General features: G+C 49.6%; 1 protein-coding gene and 2 pseudogenes across 1 annotated transcript; all 3 read right to left on the bottom strand.

Annotated features, from left to right (window-relative positions):
- Positions 8,366-9,317, bottom strand: ORNANAV1R-PS3034 (vomeronasal 1 receptor ornAnaV1R-ps3034 pseudogene; annotated as a pseudogene).
- Positions 10,054-10,735, bottom strand: ORNANAV1R-PS3033 (vomeronasal 1 receptor ornAnaV1R-ps3033 pseudogene; annotated as a pseudogene).
- ORNANAV1R3023 (vomeronasal 1 receptor ornAnaV1R3023) lies at positions 11,787-12,717 on the bottom strand. Its single transcript, NM_001253415.1, is given in 2 exon segments — positions 11,787-12,105; positions 12,107-12,717. Coding segments are annotated over 2 exon segments (930 nt in total).
- Between the last annotated feature and the right edge of the window lie 270 nt (positions 12,718-12,987).

Raw genomic sequence — 12,987 nt, 5'->3', positions numbered from 1 at the left:
ATTTCTTGAGGACTTATTCTCCATAGAACACTCTTAAGCACTTGGAGTTGGGAGGTGTGTTGGTAGGGAAGCGGGGTGGCTCAGTGGAAGGAGCCCGGGCTTGGGAGTCAGAGGTCATGGGTTCTAATCCCAGCTCTGCCGCTTGTCAGCTGTGTGACTTTGGGCAAGTCACTTCACTTCTCTGTGCCTCAGTTACCTCATCTGTAAAATGGAGATTAAGACTGGGAGCCCCGGCTGGGACAACCTGATCCGCCCCCAGCAGAGCAGTGCTTTGCACATAGTAAGTGCTTAACAAATGCCATTATTATTATTATTATGCATCCCTTGTCCACAAGGAGCTTTCAGTCTAGTGGGGGGAAAAGATATTGACATAAATTACGGTTATGGCAATGGCAGGGTATAAGTAAATGTACATACAGTACAGATTAGGGTAGGGTCAGTATAAAGTGCTTAGGGGGCCCAGGGGTAAGTGCAGAGAGGACACGGAAGGCAGAGGGAAAATGGGAAATGAGGTCTTACTCGGGCTCCTCCTCCCCCTCTCGTCTCCTAACCGTCGGGGTTCCTCAAGCGTCAGTTCTTGGCCCTCTTCTGTTCTCCATCTAGACTCACTCCCTTGGTGAACTCAGGAGCCCCCACGGCTTCAGCTATCATCTCTATGCAGATGACTCCCAAATCTACATCTCTCCTGTTCTTCCCCCCTCCCTCCAGGCTTGTATCTCCTTCTGCCTTCAGGACGTCTCCACCTGGATGTCTGCCCGCCACCTAAAACGCAGCATGTCCAAGATTGAGCTCCTCATCTCCTCTCCCAAACCCTGTCCTCTCCCTGACTTCCCTGTCACTGTGTACGGCACGACCATCCTTCCCGTCCCACGGGCCCGCAACCGGGGTGTCATCCTTGACTCTACTCTCTCATTCACCCCACACATCCAATCCGTCACCAAAACCTGCCGGTCTCACCTTCACATCGCCAAGATCCGCATCTTCCTCTCCATCCAAATGGCTATCGTGCTGGTACAAGCTCTCGTAATATCCCTACTGGATTATTGTGTCAGCCTTCTCTCTAATCTCCCTTCCTCCTGTCTCTCCCCACTCCAGTCTATTCTTCATTCCGCTGCCCGGATCATCTTCTTACAGAAACGCTCTGGGCATGTCACTCCCCTCCTCAAAAACCTCCAGTGGTTGCTTATCAACCTTCGCACAAAACAAAAACTCCTCACTCTTGGCTGCAAAGCTCTCCATCCCCTTGCCCCCTCCTACCTCACCTCCCTTCTCTCCTTCTACTGCCCACCCCGTAGTCTCCACTCCTCTGCTGCTCACTTCCTCACGGTCCCCTGTTCTCGCCTGTGCCGCCATCTACCTCCGGCCCACATCCTACCACTGACCTGGAATGGCCTCCCTCCTCACATCCACAAAACTAACTCTCTTCTCCTCTTCAAAGCCCTACTGAGAGCTCACCTCCTCCAGAAGGTTTTCCCAGACTAAGCCTCCCTTTCCCTCTGCTCTCCTCCCCTCCCCATTCCCCCTTCTCCCACCCTCTGCTCTTCCCCCTTACCCTCCCTACAGCACCGTGCATACTTGCATATATTATTTATTACTCTATTTTGTTAATGCTGTGTATATATCTATGATTCTACTTATTTTGAAGATATTTATGCCGGCCTACTTGTTTTGTTCTGTTCTGTTTTGCTCTGCTGTCTGTCTCGCCCTTTTAGATGGTAGCCAGTTACTGGGCAGAGATTATCTCGATCTGTTGCAGAATTGTACATTCCAAGCACTTAGTACAGTGCTCTGCACATAGTAAGCACTCAATAAATACAAATGGATAAATGAATGAATAAAAGACCTCTCAAGGGAGATGAGATTTCCAGACGCTTTCGAGAAGAGGGAGAGTTGCGGTCTGTCAGATGAAAAGCGGGAGGGCATTCCAGCAGAGGGAGGGCACGAACAAGGGGTTGGAGCAGTGAAAGATGAGACTGAAGTTTATAGAATAGGTTAACGTTAAAAGAGTGAAGTGTATGGGTTGGGCTGTAACTACTTACACTGTGAGCCCCACGTGGGACACGGATTATGTCCAGTCTGATTAATATGTACCTATCCCAGTGCTTACAGCAGCGCTTAACACTCAGTAAAGCGCTTATCAAGTATCATAATGACAACAATAATGATTACGATAATACTTGGAGATCACCAGGATAAGGTAGGAAGGGGTGAACTGAATGAGAGGCGTAAAGCCGATGGTAATGAGTTTCTGTTTGATGTGAAAGTGAGTTGGCAAAAGGTTTATGAAGAATGGAAAGACATAGGCTGAATTTTCTTTTTTTTAGAAAAATGATCTGGGCAGCAGAGTTAAGTATGGACTAGAGAGGGGAGAGACAGAGGCAGGGAAGTCAGCAAGGAAGCTTAGGTGGTACTCAAAGAAGGATATGATAAGTGCTTGCATCAGCAGTTTGAACGGGCAGATTTTAGAGATGCTCTGAAAGCAGAAGTGACAGGATTTGATGGCATCCTACACAAGTGTACTGAATGACAGAGATGAGTCAAAAATAATGCTAAGGTCACTGGGTTTTGAGATTGGGAGGAAGGCGGTGTTGTCTATAGTGATGGCAGAGCCTGTGGGAAGATTTACGGGAAAGAAAACGGGGGGGGCGGGTAAGGAGAAGGGTATTTAGAGAGAAAAAGAGAGAATGAGAGAGGAGAGAAAGAGAGAAGCAGTGAGAGACTCATCCCCGTTTCACTCTCATTGTCCCATCATAAAAAAAAAATCCCCATCATTTACTGACCGCAGAACACAAAAACCTTTCTCCTAGTGAATCTTCCCCATCCAAAACCGACCTCAAAACCACACTGACAGATTGATAGCTTTCTCCTACTCACCCATCTCTGTCCGCTACTGCTGTCTGGGAGGGAAGCTGTAGCAGGTCACGGCTGAGGCAGAATTTATCATCCATTTTCCTCATCTCTCCCATACCTCAGGGAGTGACTCTGCTGTTTGTGTGCGTGTGAATGAGTGACTCCTTGAGCAGTTATACGCTGTGACACTCCAATTGGGACATCTCTAGAAATACCCAGACCCCCTTGCTTTACACCGTTCAGGGACAAGAGGACCCCAGATCTCGTCTCGCAATTATCCGCTGCTAATTGACCATCAGAGATGCCCACGGAGAGACAGGGCAGCATCAGTGGTGAATCCTGCAGCCCTGGAGACGGCCCGGCTCTCACCCGCAGCCCAGCTCTGCCAGGAGTTAAGCCTGGGTCTCTTACGTGTGTCTGACACTCTTAGACCCAGGATCATACAAGGACACAGATGCTCCAGTCCTGGAGTCAGTGTCCCTCAACACCACGTTATGACACATGCCGTAAACCCCGTAGCGGGAGTGAGGTTGGAGCTTATGATATGCGTGTAGGAGTCTTCTGCCAAGAGGCGGCAAGGGCAAATGAGAAGCAGCATGGCCTAGTGGAGAGATCATGGGTCTGGGAGTCAGAAGGTCATGGGTTCTAATCCCAGCTCCTCCACTTGTCTGCTGTGTGACCTTGTACAAGTCACTTCACTTCTCTGGGCCTCAGTTCCCTCATCTGTAAAGCAGGGATTAAGACAGTGAGCCCCACATGGGACAGGGACTGTGTCCAATCTGATTAGCTTGTATTTACCACAGTGCTTAGTACAGCACCTGGCACATAGTAGGCACTTAACAAAATACCATAAAAAAACCATGTGCATGGATGAATTATACGATCATGTGTAGAGTGGAAGGGTGGGAAACCCAGAACACTGGCTCTGCGGAGCACCCGTGGTTTGGGGGTGAGAGTTAGAAGGTGAATCGGTGCCTGATTCTGAGGAATGGGGAGAGAGATAGGAGGAGAGCCAGGAGAGAACTGTGCTAGGGAAACCAAAGGGTGTTAATGTTTCCAGGAGAGAGGAGTGACCAAACAATAAATCAATTAATCAACCGATGGTATTTATCGAGCAGATACCGTGTCATGACCTCTGTATTAAGCACTTAGGAGGGTATGATACAACAGAGTTGGTAAACACAATCCCTACCCACAAGGGGCTTACAGTTTAGAGGGTGAGATGGGGGAAAATGGCAAAGTGGGAGAATATGTATATAAATGCCACGGGGCTGTGGGAAAGGTGAGTGTCATTTCATCTTTGTTGAGCGTCCAAGGAAGATTTAGAAGTATTTGAGCCAGTTGGACTGGATCACTATTAATCTCCTTTTCCCACAAAGGGAGAGGAAGCCAGATTGGAGGGTGTCAAGAAGAGATCTGGAGGATAGAAAGTGGAGGCGGTGGGTATAAGAGACTCACTCAAGCAGTTTTGAGAGGAAGGAAATGGGGTGATAACTGGGTGGAGCCATGGGTTAAGGGCTGATTTTTTTAAGAGAGGGGATATATGATCATGTTAGAAAGTAGTGAGGTAGAAGACACTGGAAAATGAAAGACTAAAGATGGTTCTGCGGGTGGGAGAAGAAAAGATTGGCGAGTGATTTGACAAGGCGCTGAGGAATGGGATCAGAGATACAGGTGAAGGAGGTAGATTTTGAGAGAAGATCTTCTGGACACACCGATAGGAGAGACAGAAGAGTCAAAGGTGGGGCAGGAGAATGGAGGGAATGGAGAGGAGCAGGGAAGAGTTTGGAGAGATCGTGCCTGATTCTTGCAATTCTATCAGTTAAATAGGCGGCTAGGTCATGAGGGGGGAGAAAGGATAGGGAGTTTGAGGAGGGAGTTCTATTTCTGAAATAATAGGTGAGGGTAATGGGAACAGGAGTCAGTAAGGATGGAGAAATATTGTTGTCAGGTTGGGGAGAGGGCAGAATTAGAACAGGTGAGGATGAAGTTGAGAGGGATGAGGTCAGCCTGATGTCTGGATTTCTGCCAACCGCTCCCTGGTTCTTGTGGACAGGAGACAAGGATATGTACTACGGCAGTGGCTCAGGGCTATGAGCTGGTGGTATGTGTTAACCTCGGGAGATATTATCCCCAGAGGGCCGATGCTGCACCACCACGCCATGAAGGTGCTTGGAAGTGAAAAGCAAGAGACTAATTTTCTGGTGGTGGGGATGGGACGCCGCAAGGCTACAGTGAGGAGGTGCTCAGAATCAGAGATCGCAGTTTAACTGCCAAGATATCGAGGAGGGATACCTCTTCGATCGCGATCCGATGGGTGATCTCTATCGGGACAGTATCAAGTGAAAAGAATCATACTGACCATTACAATCTACTCACTTATATATGTAATAATAATAATTATGGTATTTGTTAAGTGCTTACTTTGTGCCAGACCCCGTACTAAGGGCCGGGGTGAGCAAATCGGATTGGACACAGTCTCTGTCCCGCATGAGGCTCCGTAGTCTCAATCTCCATTTTAAAGATGAGGTAACTGAGACCCAGAAGTGACTTGCCTGAGGCCACACAGCAGACAAGTGGTATTTGTTAAGCGCTTACTATGTGCAGAGCACTGTTCTAAGCGCTGGGGGAGATACAGGGTAATATAATCAGGTAATGGCTCCTACTCCATTCTGATCCTCCTTGACCTCTCTGCTGCCTTTGACACTGTCGACCATCCCCTCCTCCTCCATACCTTATCTCACCTTGCTTCATGGACTCTGTCCTCTCCCGGTTCTCCTCTTACCTCTCTGGCCGATCATTCTCGGTCTCCTTCGCCGGAGCCTCCTCCCCCTCCCATCCTTTAACTGTCGGAGTTCCTCAAGGGTCAGTTCTTGGCCCTCTTCTGTTCTCCATTTACACTCACTCCCTCGGTGAACTCATTCGCTCTCACGGCTTTGACTACCATCTCTACGCAGATGACACGCAGATCTACATCTCCGCCCCTGTCCTCTCCCCCTCCCTTCAGGCTCGCATCTCCTGCCTCCGGGACGTCTCCACCTGGATGTCGGCCCGCCGCCTAAAACTCAACATGAGCAAGACTGAGCTCCTCATCTTCCCTCCCGAACCCGGTCCTCTCCCAGACTTCTCTATCACCGTGGATGGCACGACCATCCTTCCCGTCTCTCGGGCCCGCGATCTCGGTGTCGTCCTTGACTCGTCCCTCTCGTTCACCCCACACATCCTATCCGTTACCGAGACCTGCCAGTTTCACCTCTACGATATCGCCAAGATCCGCCCTTTCCTCTCCACCCAAACGGCTACCTTACTATTACGGGCTCTCGTTATATCCCGCCTAGACTACTGTGTCGGCCTTCTCTCTGACCTCCCTTCCTCCTCTCTCGCCCCGCTCCGGTCTATTCTTCACTCCGCCGCCCGGCTCATCTTCCTGCAGAAACGATCTGGGCATGTCACTCCCCTTCTTAAACGACTCCAGTGGTTGCCCATCGACCTCCGCTCCAAACAAAAACTCCTCACTCTAGGCTTCGAGGCTCTCCGTCACCTTGCCCCTTCCTACCTCTCCTCCCTTCTCTCTTTCTACCGCCCACCCCGCACGCTCCGCTCCTCCGCCGCCCACCTCCTCACCGGCCCTCGGTCTCGCCTATCCCGCCGTCGACCCCCGGGTCACGTCCTCCCGCGGTCCCGGAACGCCCTCCCTCCTCACCTCCGCCAAACTGATTCTCTTCCCCTCTTCAAAACCCTACTTAAAAATCACCTCCTCCGAGAGGCGTTCCCAGACTGAGCTCCTCTTCCCCCTCTACTCCCTCTGCCATCCCCCCTTTACCTCTCCACAGCTAAAGCCTCATTTTCCCCTTTTCCCTCTGCTCCTCCACCTCTCCCTTCCCATCCCCACAGCACTGTACTCGTCCGCTCGACTGTATATATTTTCGTTACCCTATTTATTTTGTTAATGAATTGTACATCGCCTCGATTCTATTTAGTTGCCATCGGTTTTTACGAGATGTTCTTCCCCTCGACGCTGTTTATTGCCATCGTTCTCGTCTGTCCGTCTCCCCGGATTAGACCGTAAGCCCGTCAAACGGCAGGGACTGTCTCTATCTGTTGCCGACTTGTTCATCCCAAGCGCTTAGTACAGTGCTCTGCACATAGTAAGCGCTCAATAAATACTATTGAATGAAAGATTGTCCCACGTGAGGCTCACAGTTAATCCCCATTTTACGGACGAGGTAACCGAGGCACAGAGAAGTTAAGCGACCTGCCCACAGTCACACAGCTGACGAGTGGCAGAGCCGGGAGTCCAACCCATGACCTCTGACTCCGAAGCCCAGGCTCTTTCCACTGAGCCACGCTGCTTCCCTGGTGGCGGAGTGTGGAGTGGTGGTGGAGCCTGGATTAGAACCCTTGACCTTCTGACTCCCAGGCCCCTGCTCTATCCACTACAACATGCTGCTGCTCCGGTCCAGTATTCTGTTATTGGTCCTCTTTTCCATTTAAGTCCTTCTGCGACTGATTGCTCAGGTGGCCTGGTGTCCACTGCTCTCCAGCCACCCCACCGCCCCCATTTCCTGCAATTTTCGTAGGGGTAGGCAGTGGGTTCTTGATCAACACCTCGCAAACTTAGTTTTTCATCTTACTCCTGGTCTTCGCCTTACATATTTATCTACATTCCTAGCATTCTGTCTTATATCCTTAAGTAAACCTGGCTTTCACAAGTTCTGTTAATGGACTAACCTAAATCCCCTTTCCTTGGTCAAAGTCTAAAATAGAACAATATAACAGACACATTCCCTGCCCATAACGAGCTTAAAGTCTATAGGGGAAGACGGATGTTAATATAAATAAAATTATAGATATGTACACAAGTGCTACGGGGCTGAGGGGGGGTATGAATAAAGGCAGCAAGTGAGGGCGACACAGAAGGGAGTGGAAGAACATGAAAAGAGGACTTAATCAGGGAAGGCCTCTTGGAAGAGATGTGCCTTCACTAAGGCTTTGAAGGGGGAGAGAGTAATGGAGGGCGTAGATTTGCGCATCAAGGGAAGGTGGATTAAGAAATCGCGAGTCTCTGAGAGGGAACAGGACAGATTTGCAGGGAGTAGATGTGTGGGTAAGAGAGCGGGTGAGGAGAATGAGGTTGGATAGAGGAATTTCAGGATTAGTGAGGGTAGGGATTTTGCAATGACTAAAGATGGTAAGATCTATCTCACAGACAGGACCTGATGGGGGCAAACAGGATAGACATAAGGAGGCAGAAGCGTGAGACCAGGGAAGTTCGACCGGTAACATCAGAGTTGTGGCAGCCATTCCCACTTTTGCATGATTTCCCCAGAACTAGCCCTTCCAGGGTAGTGATCAGAGGGAGGTGGGGAGGGTGGATTTCTTCTTTTACGTGAAAGCTACAGCTCCCTCCATCGCTGCTGTCTCTTCCAGTCCTTGAGATGATTCCTGGCAGGTTCCCCCTATCTTGTATGAGTCGGCCCAAATCAGGAAATGGGGTCGCCTCCACCCCAGGGAATCACAGAGGGAGGGCAGGTGGCTCTACAAAGGCTCCCTGTTGTACACGGAATATTCCCTTTTCCCGAACATTCTCACCCCCCTTATCGCTGTATATCACCAGGAACGGACAGACAAAGGAGAAGGTGAATGTCAAAAGCTGGTGGACTTTCACCAGAAGAGGAGACTTTTCTCTCGTGTTGACTATAAAGTTAAGCATGATGGACTGGCGGCCGTAAAGGAGGACACAGAGGGTGACCAGGGCGATCACTCTCTTGGCCGCTCTGACTTCGGGCAACATCTTGAGGGAGCGGCCGGGCCCGTGGAGGTGCCGGACCTGCCGGTGGGGTCTGTGCAGGACAAACACGATATAGCCACTGGCCACGCTCATGATCACTACAAATGTCAGATCACGACCGGAAAGCAAAATCACATTTACCACGGCAGCCTCGGCACTAAGGATGATTAATGAACAATATTTGAGATCATAGGGAAGATGAGCGGTGGTGCTGTTCTGGGGGTCTGTCATATATATCAGTGCATTAGTGTCGATCAGCATATTGAGGACCCAGAAAACGACAAAGGAGGGAACAATACACTTGGGTAATTAATTTTGACTCCTGCCCACCGGAAAGTTGTGAGGCTGACAGTGACAGCCTGGAAGATGCTCAGGAGGCAAGTGATGCAGATGACAAGACCCCGGGACACCAGGTGAATATATAAGATGATTTTACATCCAATCTTGCCCAGGGAATTTTTCCATCCCCATGCAGCCATGGTCTCTGGGATTCCATAAGTGAAAATAATGATGGTGTTGGCCAAAGCCAAATGGGTGTAGATCAAGACTGAGGAGCTGAATTTGGGCTGAAGGAGACCATGTGGGTATAAAATAAGAGGAGGAAGGCATTTACTGGAGCCCCATTGCTGATCTGTAACAGCAACACAGTCCCGAAAGAAACTTGCACAGAGAAAGCACTCAATAAATACAACTGAGTGAATTAATGTCTCTTCTAAATTTATGGTACTCTTACCAGGCACTTAGGAGAATGCAATTACCATCCTATACTCATAGAACAGCTAATTCCAAATATTTAGCTAATACCCTACGTAGATTAATCAAGAAAAACTGTTTTTTATTGAGTAGTTAGCACTCCGAGTGCAGTGTTTTAAGCACTTGCAACATGGTTCAACTTGGATGGAATGGAAAGGGTGGATTTTAGGCATGTTGTGAAGGTAGACCTGCCAGGATTTTGGTGTCAGTTTGAATATGTGGGGCAAATGAGAACATTGAGGATAAATATCAAGGTTCAGGTCTGAGAGACAGGGAGGATAATGGTACTCTCTACAGTGATGGGAAAGTTATTGCCTTGATATGGTTACATCCCTCCATTTCCCCAGACTTTCACTCAGTGTCATTTTGGTGAGGCTCAGGCAGGTGCCTACCTCTAATAATAATAAAGATGGTATTTGTTCAGCACTTACGATGTGCCAAGCACTGTTTTAAGCATTGGGGTAGATACGAGGTTTTCAGGTTGCCCCACGTGGGGCTCACAGTCTTGGTCCCCATTTTATAGATGAGGTAACTGAGGCCCAGAGAAGTTAAGTGACTAGCCCGAAGTCAAACCCCTGACAAGTGGCGGAGGTGGGATTAGAACCCTCGACCTCTGACTCCCAGGCCCAGGCTGTTTTCACTAAGCCACGCCGCTTCATCTCCCACTCTACCGCTCACTCTGAGCTTCCTGCGGAAGCACCGGGAAGACAGGAAGCTTCCCGGGGACCTTACAACTGATCCGTTGTAAGGACACAGGAGATTTCTTTTTCCAGAAGGTTCTCTCCCTCCTGTCACTGTGGATCATCGGGAAGGGTCGCTGGAAAGGTAAACGACATCACGTGGATGTTCACCAACAGAGGAGACTTTTCTTTCATGTTGAGTAAAAGGCCTCAAGTTCCGGGGGCCTGTCACGTACTAACATCGATGAGAAGTTGGAGGATCCAGAAAGGAACACGGGAGGAGACGATCCACTTGGATAATTTGGCCTTGACCCCCTGCCCGCCGGGAAGTGCCAGGGCTGACGGTGACGGCCTGGAAGACGCTCAGGAGGCAGGTGGTGCAGATGGCGAGACCCCGACCCACCCAGTAGAGGTACGTGAAGATTTTACATCCAACGTCATCCAGGAAATTCCTCAGTCCCCAAGCCGACATGGTCTTGGTGATTCCACTGGTGAGGAGGATGATGGCGATGGCCAAGGCCAGGTGGGCGAGAATCAGGTCTGGGGAGCTGGGCTTGTGGCTGGTGGACACCACGTGGGCATAAAACAGGAGGAGGAAGACGTTCACTGAGACCCCGATACTGATCTCTACCAGAATCACGATCCCAAAGGAGAGCTCAGTGCTCACTGTGGGCTGGTAATGTGTCACTGGGTTATCGATACTTTCCAAGCGATAGTATAATACAATGCACTGAATGAGCGATTCAATAAACTTTACTCTCACTTCTATTACTATTACAACTACTGCTGCCTCTCTCTAATAATAATAATAACAAATATTGCTAACAATAAATGATGATAAGGAAAAGTAGGAGGATTGAACTTTGAATTGAAGACAGTACCAATGCTGGTGGTGAGATTGTATCCACGAATGCGTCGTTGAGAGAGAACTTCTCATACACTTGCCCTTCATGCCCTTGGAAACAGTCACGCACGATTGCCGGCTCTTTGATATTCTGATGAGCATTGGTCAGACTTCATTCTTGAAGAAGATATGCCCCTCCTCCAGCAAGACATGTGCTTGGATTTGTGTTTGCATTAATGGAGATGGTTTGCACAGAGATGCAGCGTGGCCTAGCGTGTAGAGTAGGTCATTCAACTTCTCTGGGACTCAGTTATCTCATCTGTAACGTGGGGATTGAGACCTGTGAGCCACATGTGGGGCATGAACAGTGTTCAACCTGATTATCTTGTACCTACCTCAGTGCTTAGTACAGTGCCTAGCACATAAGCGCTTAACAAATACCATTAATAAAAAGATATTCACACACCCCAGCTAAGTCCTCATAACCAAAAACATGCATTATGGGGATGCTGGCAGACGCTGACAGACCTGAACTTACCCCCAGCCCCATTGGTGGCTCACACTGTCCCGGACTCTCCCCCTTCCCCAAACCAGTGACTCTCAGAATTATCAGGGATTGGTTAATGTCACAGACCATGGGGAAACTTGGAGCGGGGTACCAGGACCCCTGGTAGATCTGCTTCCGGATCACAAAACACATAAGGAGAAGGAAATCGACTCGGTGGAAATGGAGGAACCAGGCCTCTGAGTATCCAGAAGAATGACACTAGCAGGATGGGATGCCTCTAACCCCTCCATCCCAACCCTCCTGTTCCCCAGATCCCTGGATCCCCCGTTCCCCATCAGACGCACTCCGCTTCCCAAGACCCTAAGAGGGATCCCAGTTGGCAATAGGAGAATCCCTTTTCCAGAACGTTCTCACCCTCCTGTCACTGAGAATCATCAGAAATGGACTGACAGCTGAGAAAGTGAAGGACATAATGTTGTTGCTATTAAGAATGAGAGGGGAAATTTTCTTCATATTAAATAAAAAACTCAGGGTGATTGTATCCCGTCCATAGAGGAGGATATAGAGGGTGACCAGGGCAACGACTCTCTTGGCCGCTCGAACCTCGGGCATCTCCCTGGGGGAGCGGCCGGGCCCGTGGAGGTGGCGGACATGCCGGTGGTGTCTGTGCAGGACCAACAACCATGTGGCCGCTGGCCACGCTCATGAGCCCCAAGAAGAAGAGGTCACGGAAGGAGAGCAGGACCGCATTAACCAGGGCTGTGACTGCTCTGATGCTGACGGAGGAGCAGTATTTCAGGATGATGATGCTGTTTATGTTGGTGCCGTTCTGGGGTCCCGTAACGAAAATTGGTGTGGGCATGTCAATCAGCAGATTGAGGATCCAGGAGAAGAGGCAGGAAGGGAGGATGCACTTGGGTAATTGGGTTTTGACCCTTGCCCACCGGGAGGTGCCGGGGCTGATGGTGACGGACTGGAAGACGCTCAGGAGGCAGGTGGTGCAGATGGCCAAGCCCCGGGACGCTCGATAAATGTATAAGAGGGTTTTACATCCAACGTCATCCAGGAAATTATTCAGTCCCCAAGCTGACAGGAGGTCAGGGACCCCCCTGCTTAGAAGTGCCATGGTATTGGCCAGGGTCAGGTGGGCGAGGATCAGGTCTGGGAGAATCACCTGGCGGTTGGTGAAGAGCATGTGCATATAAAGCAGAAGGAGGAACACGTTCCCCAAGACCCCAAACACAATCTGTAACAGAAAGAGAGTCCCATAGACAAGCTCGATGACATCCATTCTCTTCATTCCATAGTATTAGAAGAGTTCTCCGGTAGCGCAACCTCGGGAACAAGAGAACTAGAGAAAGACAGATATAAACACTGAGAGAGAGTCAGAGAGAGACATAGGTTGAGGAAGAGACACAGAAACAGAGAGTCAGAGTGAGATAAGAGCAGAGAAGGTGAGTAATGGAGGGACAGAAATCAAACATTCAATCAATTCATGGTATTTATTGAGCGCTAAGCACTTCGGAGAGTACCATACAGCAGAATTAAGAGAAATCTTTCC

Source organism: Ornithorhynchus anatinus, chromosome X3, assembly GCF_004115215.2.
Source record: "Ornithorhynchus anatinus isolate Pmale09 chromosome X3, mOrnAna1.pri.v4, whole genome shotgun sequence".
NCBI lineage: Eukaryota > Metazoa > Chordata > Mammalia > Monotremata > Ornithorhynchidae > Ornithorhynchus > Ornithorhynchus anatinus.
Note: the sequence above shows the minus strand (reverse complement) of the source record. Positions and strands in the feature narration are given on the sequence as shown.